Genomic DNA, 22,149 nt, shown 5'->3' on the forward strand with positions numbered 1-22,149 from the left:
CAATGGCTTGTGATGTTCCTGAGCAAGAAACCTGGTCTGAAGGAGCCTCTGGAAACGAGGCAGCAGCCTGTGAGCTGCGGAGCTCTTCAGACAGCTTGAAGGCTGGTCACCTCTGACAAAATAACCTTTGAAATTATGATTCATGACCAGGCAAATAGGACAGTGTCTGCCCTCACCTTTCCTGCCTTGTGCTCCAGACTGACTTGGGCACAAGCCCATCCTGACCTGAAAACTCGGTAGTCCCGGGGGTGCAGCAGTGCACCCAGGCTCATCCACCTTGCTGAAGGACTTGGCTTCTTTTCTCAAGCACACCCCCACATGAACCGAGCTGTGAGGCTCCTTAGGAGTGACCTTACATCTCAGTAGCTCTGAAGTCACGCAGAGGTTAAGGTCCATTTCTGTCTGTGTAGCTATATCTGTAATTTAATCAAAGTAGAAATTATTAAGTAATTGTTTTGACCTGGTAGGTGTGTTCTGACACTTTGTCTCTAGGTACTATCTGGCTGATACAGTTTTCATCAGTTTACATTTTACATCCTGTTTACATGTGTTTACATGTGGTAGTTTGCATAGATACATAGTTATTAGTTACATAGCAGCCTGTTCTATATGGCTTAATATTCCCACACAAACTTCCTTTTCACCAGCATGTGGGAAGCCCAGAGGACAGCACCAACTATCATTTATGTTCCACATGTCCACGTAAGGTGGGAGGATGTTGGAGTCTCACTGGAAGCTACATTACCACATTATTATAGAACTGCCCAGCATAGGCACCAGTTTTGTTGCTTGCAACTTCAGATGGATGGATATGTACATTTTCCAGTTTCATTTCATTTTCATTTTCCAGTTTCATTTTCATTTATGTGCCCTTGAAGCACCTGAATGTTGCACTTTTCCAAGCAACTGGATACTGTTATCACAAGGGCACCTACCTGAAGATCTTAAAAGTTGCTTAGGCAGAAAACAAGACTGAAAACATTTGTCTAAACTGTTTTCTGAGTCAAGAGATTCACTGGGACCCAGCCTTCCCCTGCTTCCCCCCCCCACAGGCTTATTAGACAGATCTCTAAGTTTGCCTAGGAGAATCATTACAGTGACTTTGAGATGGCTATTTATATCCTGAGTCCAGTGTATGCAATGTGTGCAATGTAAAAGGCAACCAAGATGTGTTCACTAAAAGCATACCTTCCCAAAGTCTGCCACTGCAAAGTATAGGTGCTACATTGTTCATCAGAGAAATCAGTTGAGCAGTTCAACGCCTTAACTACAGTGTCAGCTCTTTCTTCATAAAGGCCAAAGCTTGAAAAATTATGAAGCTAAATCCCATCTTGTGTTTCAGTGACTTCAGGAAGACAACTACCTTGATTTCCATCAGCAGACTTCAGGAGGAGTACAGCCTTCACTTTCCAGGCTTCTGAGAGCTGGCCTTAAAGGAAGGCGTTTAAAAGATGAAACAGGTTACTCTGCAGCTGGTGATGTCTTCCTGAATATGGAAACACAAACCCTAACTGGATGCATTTACCATCAAATGCTTTGACAGTGCATAACTTGGATACTGTTGGTAAATTCCTTCTAAAACTAAATACTGAAAATCCAGCATGTCAACAGTTTCTGGCATCAAAGCAGGTCCCTTTTCTCACAGAAGACGCAAGCAGTTCAGGGCTAAGACCCCAGGTCAGGGGTCAGTGCTGGCCCTGGAAACAGTTCTCCATTTCCTCAGGATGGGGGAAGCCATGTCGCTCTCTGATGTCCAGTAGCCAGGGGGCAAAGGTTCCACCTTATCTTTCCAAAGAGGATGAGAAAAAATGGATTTAGGATATAACAGTCAACGTAGGCCTCCTCAAAGAGTTCAAAGACATTCAGCCCAAATAACAGTACCTCAAACACTGACATCTTTGAGCCTCTACCTGAAGCCATTCTTGCAGTTCCTTCAAATGATATCAAATATCATGACTAATGCTGTCCTGCTATCTAAAGCCTTGCAGCTTCTCCACAAACTTTTGCTGCTTCCCCACAGTCCATCTGCCTCCTCCCATTTCCACTTCACATCTTTAGCAGTTCACTAAACTCAGTCTGCTAGTCCATGGATCTGATCTATCTCCAGATAGACAAACTGGACTTGATAGGATAGCCTTTCATTCCTCCTTAAAAAGTTGCAAGTTATTGGATTTTGTCTCCCAGATTTGGTCAGCAATAGCTGAGGAGAAAGTCTAAGGCTAGGAGGAAGAAAAAGGTATTCTGCATTTCCAGATAATACTTAAATAGCAACTAGAAAAGCTAGCCTGCTGTTGTTTAGAAGAGAACATCAATGAAGAAAGCAGCAAAACATTTGAAGGTTTTTGTTTCCTTATTTGCAGTACTTTTAACATTATTGAAAGAGAAGATTTTAAAGTTATATTTCATCATACTATGAGATGAGTTTTGCTGATAGAGAATATATACAGCTAACTGTTAAATCTACAGATATTGTGCCCATAAAGGGAAACACCTGGTCTTTCAAGCAAAACATTACAATTGACTTCCAACAGATAAACCTCTCCTGCTTATAAACTAATCAAGTTCACATGTACGTAAAACACTCAAAGACAACAAAACCCCCCAAACCACCTTTTTCAGCCAGGACACCTTTTGAGTATACTTTCCTTTGATCACACAAGACACTAAGCCTTTAACTATGGCAAGGAATTCCCTCTACTTTGAATCTACATATATGCTGCATTTTAACAGTCCTTAAGAAATGACTTTTTACTGTTACTATAAAAGCTCAGTATTGGCAGAAGTTTTTCAAGCACACAAAGGTATTGCTGCCTCAGTTTACCTAAAGATAAATTCAACAGAACCCATGTCCTAGGTTAAAGGAAGGCAAAGAAACCCCATCCTTGCCTCTATTTATACATTTTCTGTTATGGGGGGTTTCTTTCTGAACAGCCTACTGTAAAGCAGAGGGGCAGTAGAATTTTACATTAAAATAGTTAGAGTTTATGCCTAACCTCTCCAAAGAAATCCAATTGCTCTTAAAGAATCAATTGTAGAAGTCCAATGGTAGAGAGCTCACTTAAGAGCCACCAGTGCCAACAAATTACATATTATGCCAAAGGATTAAATATTGCCACCCTTTAGACTCTGTACAGGAGCAGGGAGGAGAACACTTCACAGTCAGGCAGCTGCTCCTCCTCTTCAGTAGATTCCTGGGCAAAATGTTCCTCATCATCATCAGCGGAGGATGGGGAATCACTGCTGTAGACTGCATGTTTCCATCTGCAAGCATTTCAAAGGCAATAACAAAAACAACATTAGGTCACACTAAGTCACATCAAAAATCAAGTGCAGTCTACCCCAGAACATACTGCAAGATCTATGAGATTTCCAGCCCATTATATGTATTCCTCATGCATCTGATTTCAAACTGCATTACATGTTCTTACTTGTGAGAGCAAAATTCTGTCTTTGTTGGGAAGGTTAAAAAAAAAAAAAAAAGTACATGGTACTTATATGCAGCTTGACTTTGGCATATGATAGGCCAGAGCCTTGCAAAGTAACTGTAAAGCCTTGCAAAGTAACCGTATTTGTGAATCTATTCCACCTGATTTCCCCTGAACTTCGTGTTCACAGCTGTTACCAAAAACAGCAGGACAAGTCAAGAAGGGGGCTCCTGAGAGAGCTTCAATTAATTATGATGCATACAGGAGGATAATTATGATGCATACAAGTTTGGGCTTGAGCCTTTTTATAGGTTTTTATTCCCCTCGTTCAAGTCTTGAACAGGCTGTGGAACATAGGCGAGGTACTGCCTTCACGAGGTATTGCATAATTACATCTCTTCCTCAAGGCATGATCAGCTCAACTACTGCAACGTCCTCTTCTGTCCTGAAATACAGCCTTGACCCACTCACATCCATTCAGAAAGTTGCTCTAAAGATCATCTTCTGAACTTATTCCCTTCATCACAAAACGCATGCTCCTGACACCCTTCAAGTTTCTTCTCTCACAGCAAACAGAGTTGCTAAGGACTTTCATGAATTACCCTCATTCCTACATTATTTCCCACTGGCTGCCCAGAAAACAGCTCTGAATTCTGAGCCGGCCCTGACAGCACCTCTCACTGACTAACCCCTCAATACAAAAATGCAGAAGCATGTTCTCTTCTCACCTGCCACCTTCATGCTTGGGAGAAAGTTTTCATATGCACCTGGCAGTCAAACTTACCTCCTGAAAATTCTCTCTGCGCTGCTCAAAACCCATGAAAACTGTCAGGCTACTGCTGCAGTGACAGCAGTGCTCATCATTCAGAGTAGCACTGTGCATTTCCTTGTATTCCCACCTGTCGACAGCCATCTCTTGCCTTTTCTCTTGTGCTCGGTTATAAGCATTTTGGACAAGGTCTGGTTTTGTTTGCTGACTTCTCTGCCCTGAGCTTACTAGCAGGGCCTTGGAGTCCCTGGCTATGGCTTGTAAGCTCTAAGGCTATACAGAAATGTGAATAGATAAAAAATGGCCAGTGGTTCAGCTTCTTTCAGTTGTTTCAGAGGAGACTTTTGGCCAGAACACAGTGAAGAAAATTGAAAGCCAGAACTAACCTGAGTTGTCATCCAGTTCTTTCTTTAAGTTTCTTTCTGGTTCTTCCCTCCTTGGGAGTACGCCTCAAGTTTTTCCTTATTACAAGAAACAAGAAGGATCAGCCACAAACACGCAGAAAATCTGACATGCGCACACTTGGTGCCTACACAGTAGCTTCATCAAGGCTCTGCATGTACACAAAAGATTAGCATGCAGTTCTACGATGCAGAAAGCAAGGAAGGATCACTGGAATCCAACCATAAAGGTCTACTTGTTTTCACAAGAGGCCCATTCTATTTTAGGCCTGTATCTGTCAGTCTAAAAAGAGATGAGAAAATGGATGCATATTTTAATACAAGAAAAAAAACAGTACTTTTAAGTTTAGTTCATGGCCTACTTTGCCTCTCTGTTAACATGTTGATTCATGGCCCAGGACATGTTAAAAAAAAAAAAAAAAAAAGATTAGCAAAGCAAAAAGCACGACATCCACAGAGATTCCTGAAGTACATGAATCTGTCTTTGCTTTTTATCCCAGAGTTCTCAAAGAACAGGGCAGTAGTACCCACAGGAAGCACCCAGCAGAGAGAATTTAATTTAATGGAGCAAAACGAAGACACAGGAAACATGGTTGGTAGAAGTTGCTCTAGGGACAGAGAACCAGTTACACTCACAGGTAATGCTGGCACAGGAACAAATGCACATAGAGTTGCCATCACTAAATGCAGCCTGGATTTGAGGAGGCTTCAGATTCATGAAAAGGAAATTCTGGAAGTGGCTCTCCATGAAGGGAGCAGTTCACAAGGGAGCTTAAGTCCATTTATGAAAACGATTCTAGGATACATTTCCCTCTAACAGGCGACTAAACTACAAGACCCAGGAGATTCTCTGGGAGGTGATGAGATGTCAAGGAAAAACAGGCAAATGGGACTCGAAACCTCAGTCACTGGGACAAGCACAGGAAGCTGCACAGCACCTTTTTAGCCTGTAGGCTAACCACACTGCCCAAGCAAACATCATTCCTTTGTGCATGAGGAACAACAAGATTTAGTACCTGAAGACTAAAAGCACAACAGATTAACAGCTTAGTTGTGCCTATGCGATGGAAGGCATCACACAGTCTGCTTGCATATTTCAACCACAGCCATTATTTTTGGTAAGTTTTAGAGTGAAAAAGCAAGTGCTGAAACAGCTCTTTGTAAACAGTGTCCATTCAAAAAATCACAAAAAGGCAATTCAGAGAATGCAGCATAAGATGTAGACAACTTCTGACTGCTATTTCACATTTTTTGAGGAAGAAGATATGTCCTCCCTGCTCAGAGGATGCCTCTAGTATGGTCATACCTATCAATATGTAAGTTATAATTAGAGAGGAAAAAAAAAGCTTTCTCAGACTGTGGTACTCTGTGGAAGAAGTTACTTCAGCTACATTAGAAGTATTATTTTGCTGTGTGAAATATATTACTTACACAAAAAGAGCAAGATAAATGAATATTTAGATTTTTCTGCATCGCTGAATAACCCAAGATCTTCCATCATCTTCACGTCATCTGCTGGTTTGCAATACTGCTTCTGTGGGACCAATACAGAGCTGCACTTGTAAGAATAAAGAAAAGCAAGCGTGAAAAAAAGGTTTGAAAAAATAAATATAAGCAGTAGGGCATCTTAATATAGAATGCACATAATGACAGAGTCAAACTGACACTTAACCAGTTTCCTAAAACCTAAAATAAATAAATAATAGTTCAAATGTTCCCCTTTGACAGAGATTTAAGAACAAGTGCTGGAGAATTTGCAATCACACTCTGCACTTAGGTTCATTTTTCCCTCCTGCTGAATGCAGTGAGAAATCCACTTTTGTAGGAGAAAAAGAGAAACTCTAAAGATCATAGTCAGATATTAGAAAGAAATTATGGGAGATTTTAACAGTACTTCAACTGCTCTGCATGGTAGCAGTAAGTCATTCACAGCTAACACCTTCCCCAGATACAGCGACTCTTTATTCTTAACTGTGGCGCAAACTGCGGGCGTTTCTTCCACGGTTGCACCCGTCACACAGGCCACCCCACGGCTGGGACATGCTGCAAATCCTCGAGGAGGCAACGCCAGCCTGGGCTGCGCAAAGGCCACGTCGCGAAGGAGGCCGCAGGCAGAGCTGCAGAAACGCCAGGACTCCTTCAGGTGGGCTGCGGCCCCCTCTTCCTCCGTGTCCTGACTCGCCCCGTGCACGAACCGTGTTTCAACGTGCGTCAGCCCGGAACAGCAGCTCATCAGCGCTGAAGGAGCCTCACACCACAGCCACCACTAAGATGGCGCAGTCCTGCCCGGGGGAGGGGTCGCCGCCAGGTCACATGGCCATGGCATTGCCATGGCAACGCCCCCAGTGCAGCCCTCCTGTTGGCTGGCAAGAGGAGGGGGGCGGGGATCCCTTGAACTAACAGCTCTGTCAGCCAATCATTGTCCAGAATGCAGGGTCCTCAGGGAGGGAAGGAAGGGGTGGGGCCTGACCTGGGGGAGAGGAGAGAGAGGAGAGAAAGAGGGAGCGAGGGGGAGAGGGAGGAAAAGGCATGAAAGAGCAAAGCAAAGGGGAAGGGGGAGAGGAGAGGAGAGAGGAGAGCGGAGGAGCGGGAGAGCAGGGCAGTGCCGAGAGCGGGGCAGAGCCGCGCAGTAGCGACGCCCTGCAGCCCCGCAGGGCCGGTCGCTCAGGGCAGGGCGCAAACAGCCCCCTCAGGCAGCGGCATCAGGAGCGAGGCAGCTCCCCGCCCCACCAGCCGGCAAGGCAGCTTCCTCCGCAGCCAGTCCTGCGCCTGGAGCAGGGCACTGCGCTGCTCTGCAGCGACCCCTGGGGAGAGGGAGGCCATGCCCTGAACCATGGCAGGTCCCCAGGGAGCCGGTGGGGAGGAGGAGAGGGAGGAAAGGAGAGAAGTGAGCGGGAGGGAGAGCGGGTGCGAGTGGGTTTGGTGGGGGCTGCGGGCACATTCTAATGGCGGCGGGTGCCCTCCCGCTGGGGTGGGGGCAGCGGTGCTGACGACGGGGCTGCTTTCCTGCAGGAGCTCCAGAAGGTGAAACCATGAAATAGGAGAACGCTTGTTGTCCTTGACGTGTGGAGGATTTACTGGGTTTGTTCAGCATTGGGGAAGGAACCAGACTTCTGAGTTGCAGGAAGGCTTCTCCCTCTGCCTGGGACATGAGGCCCTGCTGTCTTCAGTTGCAAGATCACTGTTCCCATACAATGCTCCTGTTAGAAAATGTTGCCAGGAATTACTTACAGGCTGTTCCCCAATTCCTAAGTGTCATAGACTAGGTGTAGGTAATACCTGGGCAGAAGTTAATCCTTTTTTGGTGTAGTAACTGGTACATAACGGGTGTTTTGCTCACTATGAGTGTTACCGGGGGCCTCAGACAAGGAGTCTCAAAAGGGGGACGGAAAGGGGGGACTGTTACCAGGAGCTTCAGACAAGAATGCACCCAAAGACACAATTCTTGCAACTGTAACTGATACATCCTAAAGGAGTACAGCTAAACCAGCAGAAACCAGTGGGAACCAAGGTTAGGAACAAGACAGCTTTCTCAAGCAAAGAAATGAGCCAAGCTGAGACCATATATGGAAAAGGAGCTCAGAGTTCATGGAAAAGTCACCTCTTCAGCAAGCACCAGGGACCACCAGAGACCCCCATAGAAGACCCCCCGGAGACTCAGACCACATGCATAATGACTATGTAAATATGATAATTAGTTCCAGGAAATAGAATGAATATGTATAATCATTCTGAGAAATTTAATGCATATGTATGTAACAGCAATATAAGCTTTGGCTAATGCAACATAGGGCATGCACGTTGGGTGGAGCGATCCCCCTTGCATCCGGCGCTGCAATAAAGAGAATGCCTGCTTCTTAATAGTACATTGGTGTTAAGGAGTTTTACTCCCGATTTCGGTGACATGAGCATTGTGAAGCCACGAGGTGATTTGGGGAGGCCGTTCAGGAGCTGGCTGAGCCTTGGGGGAGGGCAGGAAGAGCTGCAGGTGGCAATAGCTCCATGGTCGGGGTGTGGGTAGTGAGGCCACCACTGTTTGAGAGAACTATGCCAGAAAATCACCAGTGTCAGGTTAATTCTTTGTAAGTAGCTGACAGGCCAGCAGGAGGCACATGGCTCAGCTATTGATGATGAGGTCACTTCTGCCTGAGTAGCTGATAGGCCATCTGGAGGAAGAAGACTTGTCTGTTGATTGTGAGCTCACTTGTGAGTGATGACCTGATTGGATAGGAGCAGAGATGTGTCTGGAAAGGTGATTGTGAGGTCACTGCTACCTGAGCAGTTGATAGGGCAGCATTTGGTTCATGGCTGGGGAAGTTATAGTGAGGTAACTTCTGTCTCAGAGGCTTCTAGGCCAGTGACAGAGACATGGCTGTGAAGGTGACTGTGAGGTCATGTCTTTCTGAGTCCCTGCTAGGCCAGCAACAAGCACATGGCTAGGAACTATGAGGTCACTGCTGTCCCAGCAGCCTATAGGTCTTCAGCATTGGTAATCTCTGATTTCCAGGGTCTGTGTGCTGTAGAAATTCCCCCTGTCCAGCAGCACGGAGCTTGTTAGATTTTCCTGCAAGGTCCGTACTGGGTCTCTGTTCTTCGTGTGTACACCTGCTTTAATATCACCTTTGGGACTGTAACATGTTAGTGGTCTCCGATTCTCTGTCCAAGTATGTTCTGATTGGAGAATGGGTGCAAAGGCTCTTGGAGGAGACAGAGGTAATGTGAGCCCCAAAGAAAGGCATGAGAAAAATTCCCACAGAGGCCTCTTTTTGGCAGCAGAATAGGCACAAGAGAGAGGGAAGATTCAGCCAGGTGAAGCCCCTTGGGACCACTTCATCTGCTTCCTTGAGGTGGGAAGTGAACATGAGCAGGGCTGAAAATGGATGTTCCCAGAAAGTCCATTTTCAAAGCCTTTGGTGGAATAAAAGGAACTTCCAGGGATGGAGAGTTGGCCTTGCTGTGTTTTCAGGCCCTTGGGGGGCCCTGCGTGCTGCCATGTCTAGTCGTGTCCCCTCTGTGTCCCTGATGCACCATGCTAAGGCAGCAGTGACCTCAGAATCCAGATCCAAGCCATGTGCCTTCTACTGGCCTATCAGGTACTCAGGAAGAAGTGATGTCACAGTCAACAACCAAGCCATGTGCTTGCTCCTTGCCTATGAGGGACTCAGTCAGTAGTGACCTCACCATCACCATGCAAGCCAAGTGCCTGCTGCTGGCCTATCAGGCATTCAAGCTGCAGTGACCTCACAATCAGCATCAAAGCTATGTGCCTGCTGCTGGCCTATCAGGGGCTCGGGGAGAAGTGACCTCAGAATCAACATCCAAGCGCTGTGTCTGCCGCTGGCCTATGAGCTATTCAGGGAGCACTGACCTGACAGTCGGCATTCAAGCCCTGTGCCTGCTGCTGGCCTATCAGTTACTGCAGCAGGAATGACCTCAAAAGCACATGTCCCACCCATGTGCCTGCTGCTGGCCTATCAGTTACTGCAGCAGGAATGACCTCAAAAGCACATGTCCCACCCATGTGCCTCTGCTGGCCTATCAGGCACTCCGGCAGCGGTGACCTCACAATCAGTATCCAAGCCGTGTGCCTCTTGGGAAGGGAAGGTGAATAAGTTAAACGCAAAGTGCTCCTGAGAGGATAAGGACAGCATCCCATGGAAGGGGAACATAATGCAGTAATGTGAAAAAAGAAAGGCACAGTAATATTCGAAGAGCCTAACACAATGCCCCAGCATTTCTGAATAGAAAACCACTGAGTAAGTGGAAAAGTAAAATACGTGACCATACGTGAAAGTCTAATGGCACTGAAATGCATGAAGGTGTGCAATAGCAGCATGGTGGGGTGGTGTGAGGTGCAGCGTCACTAATGAGCAACTGCAAGGAAATGTGTTTGCTGTTTTGCATAAATGGTGGTGTGAGATGGACAGGAGTTACAGAGAGATGGCGAGGTGCCAAGTGCCGATGGCCCTGGGCTGTGGTAGTGCTGTGAGCTGTGAGCACTGAGACCCTGCTGCACAGGGGACACCCGTCTCCCTGCCCAGCCTTGAGTGCAGGGCCCCAGGAGTGGTTTGGTCACCTGCGAGGAAAAATCCCCCTCTAGGAGCTGTGCCCAGCAGCCGTGTCTGCAAAGGCAGCAGGAGCAGCCCCTGCAGCGCCATCCCTGGGAGCAGGTTTGGGGCTGGAGCTGGCACAGCGGCTCCATGCAGTGACAATGCTTGGGGAAGCAAGCCCAGAGAGAAACCACCGCCTTCCTGGCTCGGGCGCTGCTGCAGGGAGAGCGCGGCGCAGGCTGCCGAGGTCACATGGGCTGTGGTTTGTGCACCTGCAGGCGAGGCTTTGATCTCCCGATCAGCCCCTGCGAGGGAATAACGGGCTGTGGGGTGAACATGCTGAGAGTCGGGGGGGTCTGAACGCCTGGGCTGCCCTGTGTGCTGTCAGAGGAGTGAAATGGCCCAGCTCCCTGCTCCTGACCAGGGCACCCACCACGGGGCTGTCCAGGAAGGGATCGACGAGCCTGCACTCACGGGATGGGGCTCTGGCCATGGCAAAGAGGCCTTTCACCGCTGCTGCTCCTGGCACAGCAGAGCTGTAGCAGGGTGAGGGGCTGTTTCTGTTTCCTTCCCTTCCTGACACAGCCCATCTCAGGAGCAATCCCAGCTCCACGGTTCCCATGCTGCGGGGACAGCTGGACACTCGCACCTTGGGCACTCGGGCAAACACAGCGTACGACATGCCCAAAGCTCCCGGTCCCCACAGCGGGGTACAAGGGGCAACAGACCCATTTCCCCATCAGGATCTGCCCTGTCCCACTGGGATGGGCCCCACGATGATGCCCTAGAGCAGCAACTGTGACATCCGCAGTGGAGCCGTGCCTCATATATGGTCATGAAGAGTGCTGGAGAAGTTCATTGGAGGGCTGGGCTGTGTCAGAAGGGAGATAAGCCCTGATAATGTCTAAAAAGGTGCCTGCTGCTTCGATTGGCTCCTCCTGCAGCTGAGCCAGCACCTGCAGATATATATTGGCCTCCCACCTTTGTTGTCCCCTGCGAGTCCTCAGGAGCTGTGTCAGGGAGTGGGGCGCATCAGGGCAGTGCCGTCAGGGCAGAAGGCTGCAGATGGAGGCAGAGGGACTCCTGGTCCCTCGGGTGCTGTGGCTGCTCCTCTGGGTGCAGCTCTGCTGGGGTAAGTGCCTGCTTTCTTGTCCCACAGCCCTGGATCCAATGGGCACCAGTGGGGTCATGGGGATCCCTCTGGAAAAGGGGTTTCATCCCAGAAAGCAGTGAGACAAGGGTCAGGAGGTGCTCAAGTCCATCGACCCTGTGCTGCTCTGGGTGGGAGAAGGGTATTGTTGTTTCCAGGGCTCCTGTGCTTATGGCAGTTGGTGCCTGGGTGTGCTTCTAGACACCTCGTCCTTGGGCACTCTTTCGGGACCCCTGTTCCCCCAGTGCTGTGCCCCTGAAGCTGGTGGTGGGTCAGCTGGTGACTGCAGAGCTCAGCAATCCCCAGGGCACAACCAACTCCCCGGGTGCCCAGGAGGGTTTCTGCACTGTTCGCTGCCCTGTGGTTGGGGTGACCCCAGCCCAAGGAGGGGCAGTTTGTGCCCTGCAGAGAGAAGGGGACCAGGGCATCTGCATCCACAGTCTGGCAGAGAGGTGTCCTTCCCAGGGGCCCTGGCTAAGAGCAGGGGTTGGGCTCATCCCCATGGGCAAGGAAGGAATGAGCACTGGAAGGATTGTGGGGTCATCTTGGTTCTCCCTGGGGACATGGAAAGCCCTGAGGGAGGTGGGTGGGCTTGAGTGGTGACCAGAGCAGGTGGTGGACAGGGGGCTGGGGTCATGGGGGGAGCAGCAGTGTGGGGAGGCCTGGGGGTTTGGGGCTGCTCTTGAGGTGCCTTGCTGGGGAGGAGCGGGTGCCCTGTGCAGAGCCTGGCGTGGTGGCTGGGTGGGCATGGGCAGGATGTGGGGTGCAAGGAGGTGCTGAGGGCTCTGGGATGGGAATGGCCCAGAAGGGCTGGAGCTGGGCGTCTCCCAGCCCAGCCCAGCGCAGCCCGCAGAGAGAGGAGGAACCCCAACACTGCCCTTGGGACAGCCCAGAGGGGAGAGGGCTCACAGCCCCGGTGCCTGGGACTCAGCCCTGGGCAGGGGACCCTGCAAAGCCACAGCGCAGGGCCTCGGCACTCTCCTAACCAGCCCCGTGTCTGTGTTTGAAGGTGCTGCAGAGGTGAGGCTGGAGGCTGGAGGCAGTCACTGTGCTGGGAGAGTGGAGGTGAAACACCAGGACCAGTGGGGGACGGTGTGTGGTTTTGGCTGGGACATGAAAGATGCTGCTGTAGTTTGTAAGCAGCTGGACTGTGGATCTGCTCTCGAAGCCCCTCGGTATGGACGTTTTAGTCGAGGATCTGGCCAGACCTGGCTGAGCGATCTTGAGTGTCAAGGCACCGAGACTGCCCTGTCTGAGTGCAAACACGGTGGTTGGGGTGGACATTACTGCAGTCATGCTTTGGATGCTGGAGTGGTTTGTTCAGGTAAGGAGTCAGCCAGTTCCTCACCTTTGGGGCGGGTCCTGGGATCGGGGACTAACCGGGCTGTGCCCTGAAGGAGAAATGCGTGGGTACCGGAGCAGGCCCTGACGTGGCTGCTCTTGCTGCCGAGCTGGGACTGTTGCTGCTGCTGTCCCTGGGGAAAGCCCCGGGTGAGCCCACCGCGGGTGCGCAGACCCCATCAGGGTCGCGGGGGCTCAGCCCAGCCTCAGGCTGAACCGAAGGGGCTTTTCAGAGAGGAGAAGAGCAGGGCCTGGGGCAGAGGAGCAAGGTGACGGGCAGCACCTTGCACCCTGTGCCCAGGGCCGCCCCATGAGGACCAGCCCCACACGAGCTCGGGGCCTGGCGGCTGCGAGGCCCCTGGCTGCTCCCTCCCACATCACGGCATGCACAGGCCCTGCAGGGTCCTTGGGGCTGTCACAGCCCCATGGGGAACGCGGCCCGTGCAGGCAGCACTGACCCGCTGTCCAGCTGCTCCTGCCGGCCCTCAGCTCCCCACGCTGCCCCGTGCCACAGGGCTTTGCCAGCACTTGCTGACCCTCATCTGCACCTGCTTTTGCAGCGTGCACCAGTGTCAGCCCAGGGCTGCACACGGATCTCCTGTTCCTCTGCCCGGTTGCTGGCCATGACGTGCACAGCCCCAGCAGTGCGCTGTGGCCCTGCCTGGGGACACCTCTCCCCAAGCATGTGTCGGAGGAGACAGCTGGCCCAGACACCGACCCGGTTACAGCTGCACCATTTCTGTGCCTGGGACGTGTCTCCCCTCACAGAGACCCCAACACCCCAGGACACCCCCGGGAACAGGGAGCATTTTGGGCTGCTCTGAGGCGATTCCCCAGCCTGGCTCTGAGCTCCGCAGCACCTGGGCCTGTTTTCCTGGTCCAGGCACTGTGGTGCTGGGGGCCTGTGCCGGACAGTGCCAGGCTCCTGGGGCAGCAGCATTTGCCTGAGCAGTGCCTGTGGCTGTGGGTCCAGGATAGACACAAGCCCTGGAGTGCGATGTGGGTGTGAAAGGAGGTGCAGGTGGGAGCACTGAAGGGTTTGTGTCATCAACACCCACGGACGGCTGCTGCTGGGATGTTCATGGGTCATTTTGGATGTGGCTGCCTTGGAAATCATGTGGGATGCAGGTATGTAACTGCTGGAAGCCTCTGGGAACTCCCCGTCATTGGTGTTTTCTCCAGGATTTGTCCAGCTGGTTGGAGGAGACAGCCCCTGCTCAGGACGTGTAGAGATCAGAGATGGAGACCTGAGGAGAACAGTCTGTGACTCACACTTTGGTCTCAAAGCTGCTGACGTTATCTGCAGGGAGCTGCAGTGTGGCACAGTCCTGTCCATCCCTGGGGCAGCTCATTTTGGAGAGGGGGTCGGTGCCATCTGGGATGAAAAGCTGCAGTGTGTGGGGAATGAATCCCTCCTCTCCTCCTGCCCCAGGATGTCCCTCAGCAACCAGACCTGCACCCATGCGAACGACGCTGGTGTCACTTGCACACGTGAGCATTCAGGGAAGAGGTGTGAAATGCCTCCTGTGAGCTGTGCGCTGCGGGGTAGGGGAGCAGGGAAGTGACTGCGCTGAGCATGGTGCGAGTGCAGGAGGGGTGGAGTCATCTGTAGTCCTGTGTAGACGGAAGTGAAGGAGATGGGATTGAATCTCTGTGACATTTCCCTCTCCACTGATGGATGAGCACAAGCACAAAGTGATCCTCTCTAATTACCCTCTCTCTCCCTTGCACTATATCCAGGGTTCAGGCTGGTGAATGGCAGCACGGTGTGTTCAGGGCGGGTGGAGATCCAGGTGCAGGGGATTTGGGGAACCCTCTGTGATTCTCACTGGGACATCTCTGATGCACACGTTCTCTGTCATCACCTCAACTGTGGATTTGCCGAATCTGTTCCCGGAGGAGGGCATTTTGGGAGAGGAACCGGCCCTGTCTGGAGAGACACCTTCCACTGTGATGGGACCGAATCCCATTTGGGACAGTGCCCTGTGACTGCCCTGGGGGCCTCCTCATGTTCACATGACAACGTTGCTGGTGTTTTTTGCTCAAGTGAGTTCAGGGAAAATGGAAGATTAACTAAACTTGCCCCTTGTGTGTGACATGGCAACCCAAAGCTGGGGAGCCCATGGCAATGACAAGCTGAATTTCTCCCTGGAGAAACCCTGGCTTCCCATGGAGGGGTTCAAAGGGCTTTGCCTGCTCAGGTCTCTGCCTCCCCAGGGCAGCTGGTTCAGGCCCTGCAGACTGCTGCCAGGCCTGGGCTCCTCTGCTGCCCTCCTGCAGCACAGGCACAGGATGGGGCTGTGGGACACAGCTCCACTCAGTGCAGCTGTGAAGGACCCTCCACTCCCTCCTGCAGCACACAGCCCCGTCCCAGACCACAGAGAGCCCTGCAGACCCTGATCCCACCGCCTGCAGGGGCTGCTGTGGGCGCGTCCAGCAGGAGCAATCCCTGAGGCCGAGCTGCAGAGCGGGGCTGGGATTTGCCCTTGCTTCTTGTCAGTATGAACCCCAAACTCATCCTGTTTTGTAAGAAAGGCCCTCGTGCTTCTGCTTCCTGCCCAGGACACAAGCTCCACGTCCCTGATCCCTAGGGATGCAGAGGGGTAGGGACGTGTGGGTTCTCCCCTGGGTGTCTCAGCAGGGGCCAGTCCCAGCGTGGAGATGGAGCAAGGCTTGTGCTCATCCTGTCTGTCACCCAGGCCATTGCACAGGCCAGTGCTTCTTCCTGCTGAAGCTGCTCCACATTCATCATTAAGGACATATCTGGTGGCTCTGGGATTTGCCCTCACCTCCCATGCTTCCCCATCCCTGTCCCTTCCTGAGAAATGACATTTGTAGTCAGCAAGGTTTAGTGACTGGAGGAAAAAAGAAAAAAAAAAAAAACTTGGAAAACTTCCATCCTCAAGTTCCTCACTGTGAGCTGGCTACAGATGGGTGAGTCCCTGGGTGTCCCAGGGCATCAGAAATGGGAGACACATGGCAGGGTGCAGGGCTCCCCGGTGTCACAGAGGGTCCAGGGCACTTTGCCTGTCTCCGAGCAGGATCCTCTGAATCCCTGTGGCTGGTGGGCGGAGGGAGCCGCTGTGACGGGCGAGTGGAGATGCTGCTGCACGGAACGTGGGTCAGAGTCCTGGATGACCAGTGGGATGTGAACGATGCCAGCGTGGTGTGCCGGCAGCTCCAGTGCGGAGAGGCAGAGCGAGCCTACAACCCACCAAAGTCTGAGCGAGGGACGGGCCCCGTGGGGCTGAGAAGGGTCCAGTGTGCAGGGAAGGAGACTCACCTGACCCTCTGCAACACCTCCCTGCCTAAGGCAGTGCCGGAAGGAATTGCGGAGGATGTGGGAGTGGTTTGCTCAGGTGAGTCGCTGACAGTCCCCAACACACTGTGCTCCCCACGGCCGCAAGCCCCTGACAGCTGGGGTTTCTCCCGGCTGCAGGGAGCCGGCAGGTCCGGCTGGTGAACGGGGCAGGGCGCTGTGCCGGGAGAGTGGAGATCTACTACAAGGGCACCTGGGGGACCGTCTGCGACAACTCCTGGGACCTGTCCGACGCCACCGTTGTTTGCCGCCAGCTGGGCTGTGGGGTGGCCATGGAGGCGCCCGGCTCTGCTCATTACGGGGAAGGCTCTGGGCGGATCTGGCTGGACGAGGTGAACTGCTCCGGGGGTGAAGCTGCTCTCTGGGACTGCCCTGCCGAGGCCTGGGGGCAGCACGACTGCATGCACAAAGAGGACGCAGGAGTCGTCTGCTCAGGTCTGTGTGGGGAGCAGTGGTGGGAGCCTGGTGCCCAGGAAGATAGGGATGCAGGGAGAGCAGGGCATGGCCGAGCCTGCCCCTGGCTGCCCTGAGCCCCCTTCCTGCCCCCATCCTGGGAACATCCGTGCACAGTCCTCACTGGAGCTAGTCAGGGTTATAGGGAGAGCACAGACGTGCCCAGGGCTTAGAGGGGAGGGTAGTGCTGCACGTTGGGGACTTCTCTCTGCTCCCTTGGTGAAACAGTGACTTGCTGGCAGTGCCCTCTGCCTGTCTGAGCCCTGGGGTGTCCAGAAGAGTCCCTGCTCCTTGCAGTAAGCCTTCCTGCCCATGGATGCCCTAGAATAACCTGGGGGATTTTCAGGGATGCTCCAGGTTTCTCTCTCCTCAGCCCAGGACCAGCTTGTTCCCCCCCACTTTGTGCCTTTCCTTCCAGAGTTCACGGCCCTGAGGCTGGAGAAGAGCAACGGCTGCTCTGGGCGCCTGCAGGTTTTCTACAATGGGACGTGGGGGAGTGTTTGCTCCAACTCAATGACTCCTGACACCATGTCCCTGGTGTGCAAAGAGCTGGGCTGTGGAGATGAAGGGTTCCTTGAAACAGACCTGCCGTATGGCAGGATATCTGGCCCCACATGGCTGGATCGTGTTGAGTGTGGGAAGATGAACAGCTCCTTTTGGCAGTGTCCCTCTGCTCCCTGGAAGCTGCAGTCATGTGATTACCAACGAGAAGAGACTCACATCACCTGCAGTGGTAAGGCTGGAGCCACCTGGTCACAAAGGCTCACAGCAGGTCCTGCTCCCTGTTCAGCAAGGTGCAATGCAGAGAAAGAGCTTGGAGTGGATTTTACGTTCCATTTTGGACCACTGTGCTGTCAGTGACACAAACAAGACTTCATCTCTCAGAGTGACACGTGTCCATCAGCAATAGCTGTCCTGAGTTCCCTGCGTAGCCCAAGGAGGGGCAGAGGCACCTCCAGGCAGGGTCTCCTCCAGCTCCCCTTGGACACCTCTTGGAGGTGCCTGTTGCTCTCTGTTGCCCATAGAGAGGGCCCAGACAACCACCTTTTAGCTTAGGAAGTCCATGCAGAGCATCGTGCTCATGGCTGTGGTTTGCTGAGGGAACGGGAAGGGGGAGAGTGAAACCAGTCCTGGTGGCTGAGGGTTATGTAGGAAACAGGCAGCGTGCAGGGCACTGCTGGCAGCAGAGCTCAGAGAAGCCTCCCCTCTGGGAACATCCTTCTGCTCCTCTGCTAACCAGGGACCCTTTGGGGGTGAGCAGCCAGGGGTAAGCCTTCAGTGCTGTGCTGTTCTACCCTGAATTACCAGGGATCCAGCTGTGTCCATGAGCAAGGAGGCACTGGGAGGTTCAAGCACAGGTCAGTCCTGCTCCTGTCCACATGACTCCCATGAAGCAGCCCCTTCACCGCAGCATTTCCTTCTGCAGGGAGACGACCAGAAGCCACTCCAGCCCCGGTGGCCGAATGCCCCAACTCTACGAGCTGCACAGGTAGCTGCTCCTCCATGTGCCCTTCTCGCTTGGCCAGGCTCTCCCAGCTGCCCCAGTGACATGGGGGGTTCTGCGTTTTCCAGAGATGGAGAAGATTTGTCCTGTGGGAGGAGAGGACGGGTGCTCAGGCAGAGTGGAGGTTTGGCACCGCGGCTCCTGGGGGACGGTGTGCGATGACTCCTGGGACATGAAGGATGCTGAGGTTGCCTGCAGGCAGCTGGGCTGTGGCCCTGCAGTGTCTGCCCTGCGGAAGGCTGCATTTGGGAAGGGGACAGGTGCCATCTGGCTGGAGCGCGTGGAGTGCAGAGGGACGGAGCGATCTCTCTGGGACTGCTGCACCAAGCCTGGGGACAGCGGTGCCTGCCAGCACAAGGAAGATGCTGCTGTGAATTGCTCCGGTGAGTAGCAGTGCTTCATCCCCTTGTTCCAGGACGTGTTTCCCCAGCTGTGTCCTCACAAGGCCCCAGAGCTCCTCAGAGCAAGGATGCCCCTGGGGAGGTCAGGTGTCTGGTGTCAGGTGGGGAGCAGCTGTTGTGGGGCTGGGTGTCCTCAGGCCTCTGCCCGTGGGTCTCCTGCAACCCCTGTAAGCGCATCCCCTGGTCTGCCAGTGCTGTCCTCCCCACGGCCCAGAGCAGAGGACCCTGGGCCTGTCATGGGGACCCAGAGAAGGACAGTTCAGATGAGACTTTAAGGGGATGTCCACATACACACACACACACACGCACACACACACACCCCTCTATCTCTCTGTCTGCTCTGCAGCTGCACCGAGGACGACAACGTCACCTCCTCAAGCAGGTAACCTCCCCTCCTCCCTGGGGTTGATCCCTCTGGGGCCAGGTTGTGTCCTGCAGCCCGAGGGAAGGGGCTCTGTGCTGGGGTGCGAAGTCCCGGATAGGAGGCCCTGGGGTGGGAGCAGGTGGCTTTGGGGAGGGCTGTGACTCACCCAGCAGGCTGGGAACTGCCCTGTGACCCAACCCTGTGCCCCCACCCCCTGCTGCCGTGTGTGTGTGGGGGGGGTCAGGACTGGGATGCCCCTGGACCCCCACCTCCCCCAGGCCAGGGGCTGCCTCGTCCATGTCCCTGCCCATGCAGATCTCACCCAGGGCCGTGCGAGGGACTGCGGGAGAATCTCGGTGCCTGTCGTCATCTGCATCATCCTGGGGGCCCTGCTCTGCCTGCTGCTGGCCCTCCTGGTGGGACAAGTGCGAAGTGCCAGGGCTCAGCGCAGAGGTGGGTCCTTCCCCATCGGTCCCAGGGTGGGCGATGCCTCTTGGCAGCCCCGCGGGTGCTGTGGGGTGTCTGTGAGGGGCACAGATGGAGCTGGGGTGGGGGTGCTGCCTCCTGCCCTATTCCCTGCCCCTCCACTGTCTGTCTGTGGGACAGCAGCAACCAGGGGAGGAGAGAGTCCAGATGCAGGAGGAGATGGTGATGGGCGAGGAGAGAAATGGCAGTGAGGGGCTGGCGGAGATGGGAGCAGCAGCTGGCTGTGCTCTGGGCAGTGCTGGAGGGGAGGCTGTGGGGCAGGAGCGGTGCCGGGAGGAGCCCAGGGCAGGGGGTCTCTCAGTGCGGGTGTCCGGTCCCCAGGCTGCTCTCTCTGCCCAGCCCTGCCCACCCATGGCAGGGCAGGGCCGTGTTATGGACCCATCTGGCAGAGAGCGGGGAGCTCCCCTGGGAGAGGAGCTGTGGGAGCTGCTCCAGGGTCAGACCAGGGACCGGACTCGGTGCCAAAAGGGGCATGGGGCTGTCTCTGAAGGGACAGGGTGAGGGTGACGTTGTCCCAGACCATCTCCACAGGGACGTTGCTGTCACTGGGGACATGGCAGTGGTGCCTGGACAGAGCAGTGGGGCTGGGCTGTGGGGTCAGTGCTGGTGTGGTCTGGGGGGAAGGGCTGGGTGACCACATCGGAGTCTGGTCTCCTGTCTCCATGTCGCTGTGCCGACCCTGCCTCTGTCGCCATGCTCCAGGAGGTCTCTGGAGCCCTTCTCTGAGGCCGTGTACCAGGAGATCGACTACAGCTTGACATGGGAGAAGCAGGCGATGTTCGGTCGCTCAGGTCGGTGTGGGTCCGCTTTGGAGGGAGCACGTCTGCAGGGCCCTTTCCCCCAGCCCTGACCCAGGAAAGGACCTTGGCAGCCCCCAGGCCAGTGGTCCCCACAGCACTGGGCCATGGGGTCTGTGGGGAGAGCAGCCCAGTGAGGAGCTTCCTCCCCACCAGCTCTGCCCATCCCAGCCCAGGGCACAGCTCCTCCCTGCCTGCCAGGCTGCCTGTCCAGGGTTGTACCTGGTGGGTGAGGGAAGGGGCTGTTCCAGGGCAGCTCCGAAAGGCCCTTTGAGATGGGGTTTGTCCCATGGGAGCAGGACGAGCCCCAAGCCCTCCTCCCCGTGCAGTCCCTGCTGTGTGGGTCCCCGTCCCCAGCAGTGCTGGCCATGAGCATGGTCAGCAGGGCTCACCCCAATAACACCCGCTGCTCCTCTCGCCAGGCTCCTCTTTGGAGGGGTCCCTGACCAAGCTGCAGCCTGAGCCTGGGGACAGCGAGGAGGAGGACGGTCCTGGGTCAGCACCAGGTAATGGAGGGTGAGGCAGAGGAAGGGTTGGTCTCTCCTCCCTGTAGCTGTGTGACCAACAGCGGTGTCACTGAGTGTCACCATCAGGGTGGGGAGGAATCGCCCTCGGGAGTCACTCCAGAGCCCTGCAGAGCATGTGAGGATCGCACATGCCCGTCTGAGCTGGATGTCTGCAGCCCTGTGCCCCAGCGGGTCGCAGAGGGACTTCCCAGGCTCAACTTATCCCTGCCTCCGTCAGGCCCCAAGCTCACTCTGAGGCATTGACGCCTCCCTGAGCACACAGGGAGTCTCCATAGCCAGATCCGGTGCAGATCCCGGCACTGCTGACCCTGCAGCTGGGCGAGAGGGATCCCCACTGCCATATGCATGCTCCCACAACCCCGGGGGAGGTGGGACGGATGCTGAGTTTCCTGTGGCCATGCCAACACCAGCATCTCAGCCCCTCATACCTACACATCCTTCCTTCCTCTGCTCTGCAGGAGGGCTCTTCTCATTGCCACCAGCTCCCCTCTCCTTTCAGATGTCCCTGTCCTGCCCAGAGGTGACCCAGCAGATGGCTATGATGATGCCAGAGAAGTCTCTGACCCCGGGGAGGATCTTGTTCCTGGGCAGCGAGACTGGGAAGTGCCCAGGGAAGCGAAGGAGGGAAACAGGCCTGTGGAGGCACAGAGAGGTGAGGGGGAAGTGCATGCTGCCGGGTCCTGGGGTGCCGTCCCCAGTGCCCGGAGAGTCACTGCTTACTGATAGCCCGACCTCCCGGGACAGGGAGGGAACCTGCACCAGGAGTTTTCCTGGTGGGGAAACTGGGGTGGGATAAGGGGCTGGACATCTTGGGACAGTGAGAGGAGGGAGAGGAAGGGGATTTACAGCCCAGGAGGGGCACGTGCATGGGGCCAACTGCAATGCACCGGCCTTGCTGCTTCCAGAGGGGAGCCTGCACTCCTGGGGAAGTGACGGGGCCCCAGGAGCCAAGAGAGACGCCCCACCCCTGCTCCCCACAGACACGGGGTACGATGATGCTGAAGAGGCAGCTCTGATACATCCCCATGAGGACACCAAGGCTGAGAGGCTGGACCCTGGTGCCCAAAGGTCCCTGAGCCCAGGGCCAGGAGAGCCCACCCCTGCCATGCGGTTGGGTGCACCTGGGATGGAAGAGAGGTCTGTGCAGCTGGGAGAGCCATGA

The 22,149-nt window shown here is 54.3% G+C and overlaps 1 protein-coding gene across 1 annotated transcript in view; it reads left to right on the forward strand.

Annotated features, from left to right (window-relative positions):
* The window catches only part of LOC136993729 (scavenger receptor cysteine-rich type 1 protein M130-like), a 195,774-nt gene extending 173,625 nt beyond the window's left edge, over nt 1–22,149 (forward strand). Inside the window, exons 5-18 of the mRNA XM_067308673.1 lie at nt 12,796–13,119; nt 14,319–14,628; nt 14,869–15,226; nt 16,195–16,495; nt 16,576–16,890; nt 17,327–17,641; nt 18,335–18,397; nt 18,481–18,795; nt 19,160–19,195; nt 19,493–19,634; nt 20,366–20,454; nt 20,883–20,966; nt 21,487–21,639; nt 21,893–22,149. Coding sequence (XP_067164774.1) covers nt 12,796–13,119; nt 14,319–14,628; nt 14,869–15,226; nt 16,195–16,495; nt 16,576–16,890; nt 17,327–17,641; nt 18,335–18,397; nt 18,481–18,795; nt 19,160–19,195; nt 19,493–19,634; nt 20,366–20,454; nt 20,883–20,966; nt 21,487–21,639; nt 21,893–22,149 — 3,062 coding nt within the window. The remainder of the gene's footprint in view (nt 1–12,795; nt 13,120–14,318; nt 14,629–14,868; nt 15,227–16,194; nt 16,496–16,575; nt 16,891–17,326; nt 17,642–18,334; nt 18,398–18,480; nt 18,796–19,159; nt 19,196–19,492; nt 19,635–20,365; nt 20,455–20,882; nt 20,967–21,486; nt 21,640–21,892) is intronic.

Source organism: Apteryx mantelli, chromosome 20, assembly GCF_036417845.1.
Source record: "Apteryx mantelli isolate bAptMan1 chromosome 20, bAptMan1.hap1, whole genome shotgun sequence".
NCBI lineage: Eukaryota > Metazoa > Chordata > Aves > Apterygiformes > Apterygidae > Apteryx > Apteryx mantelli.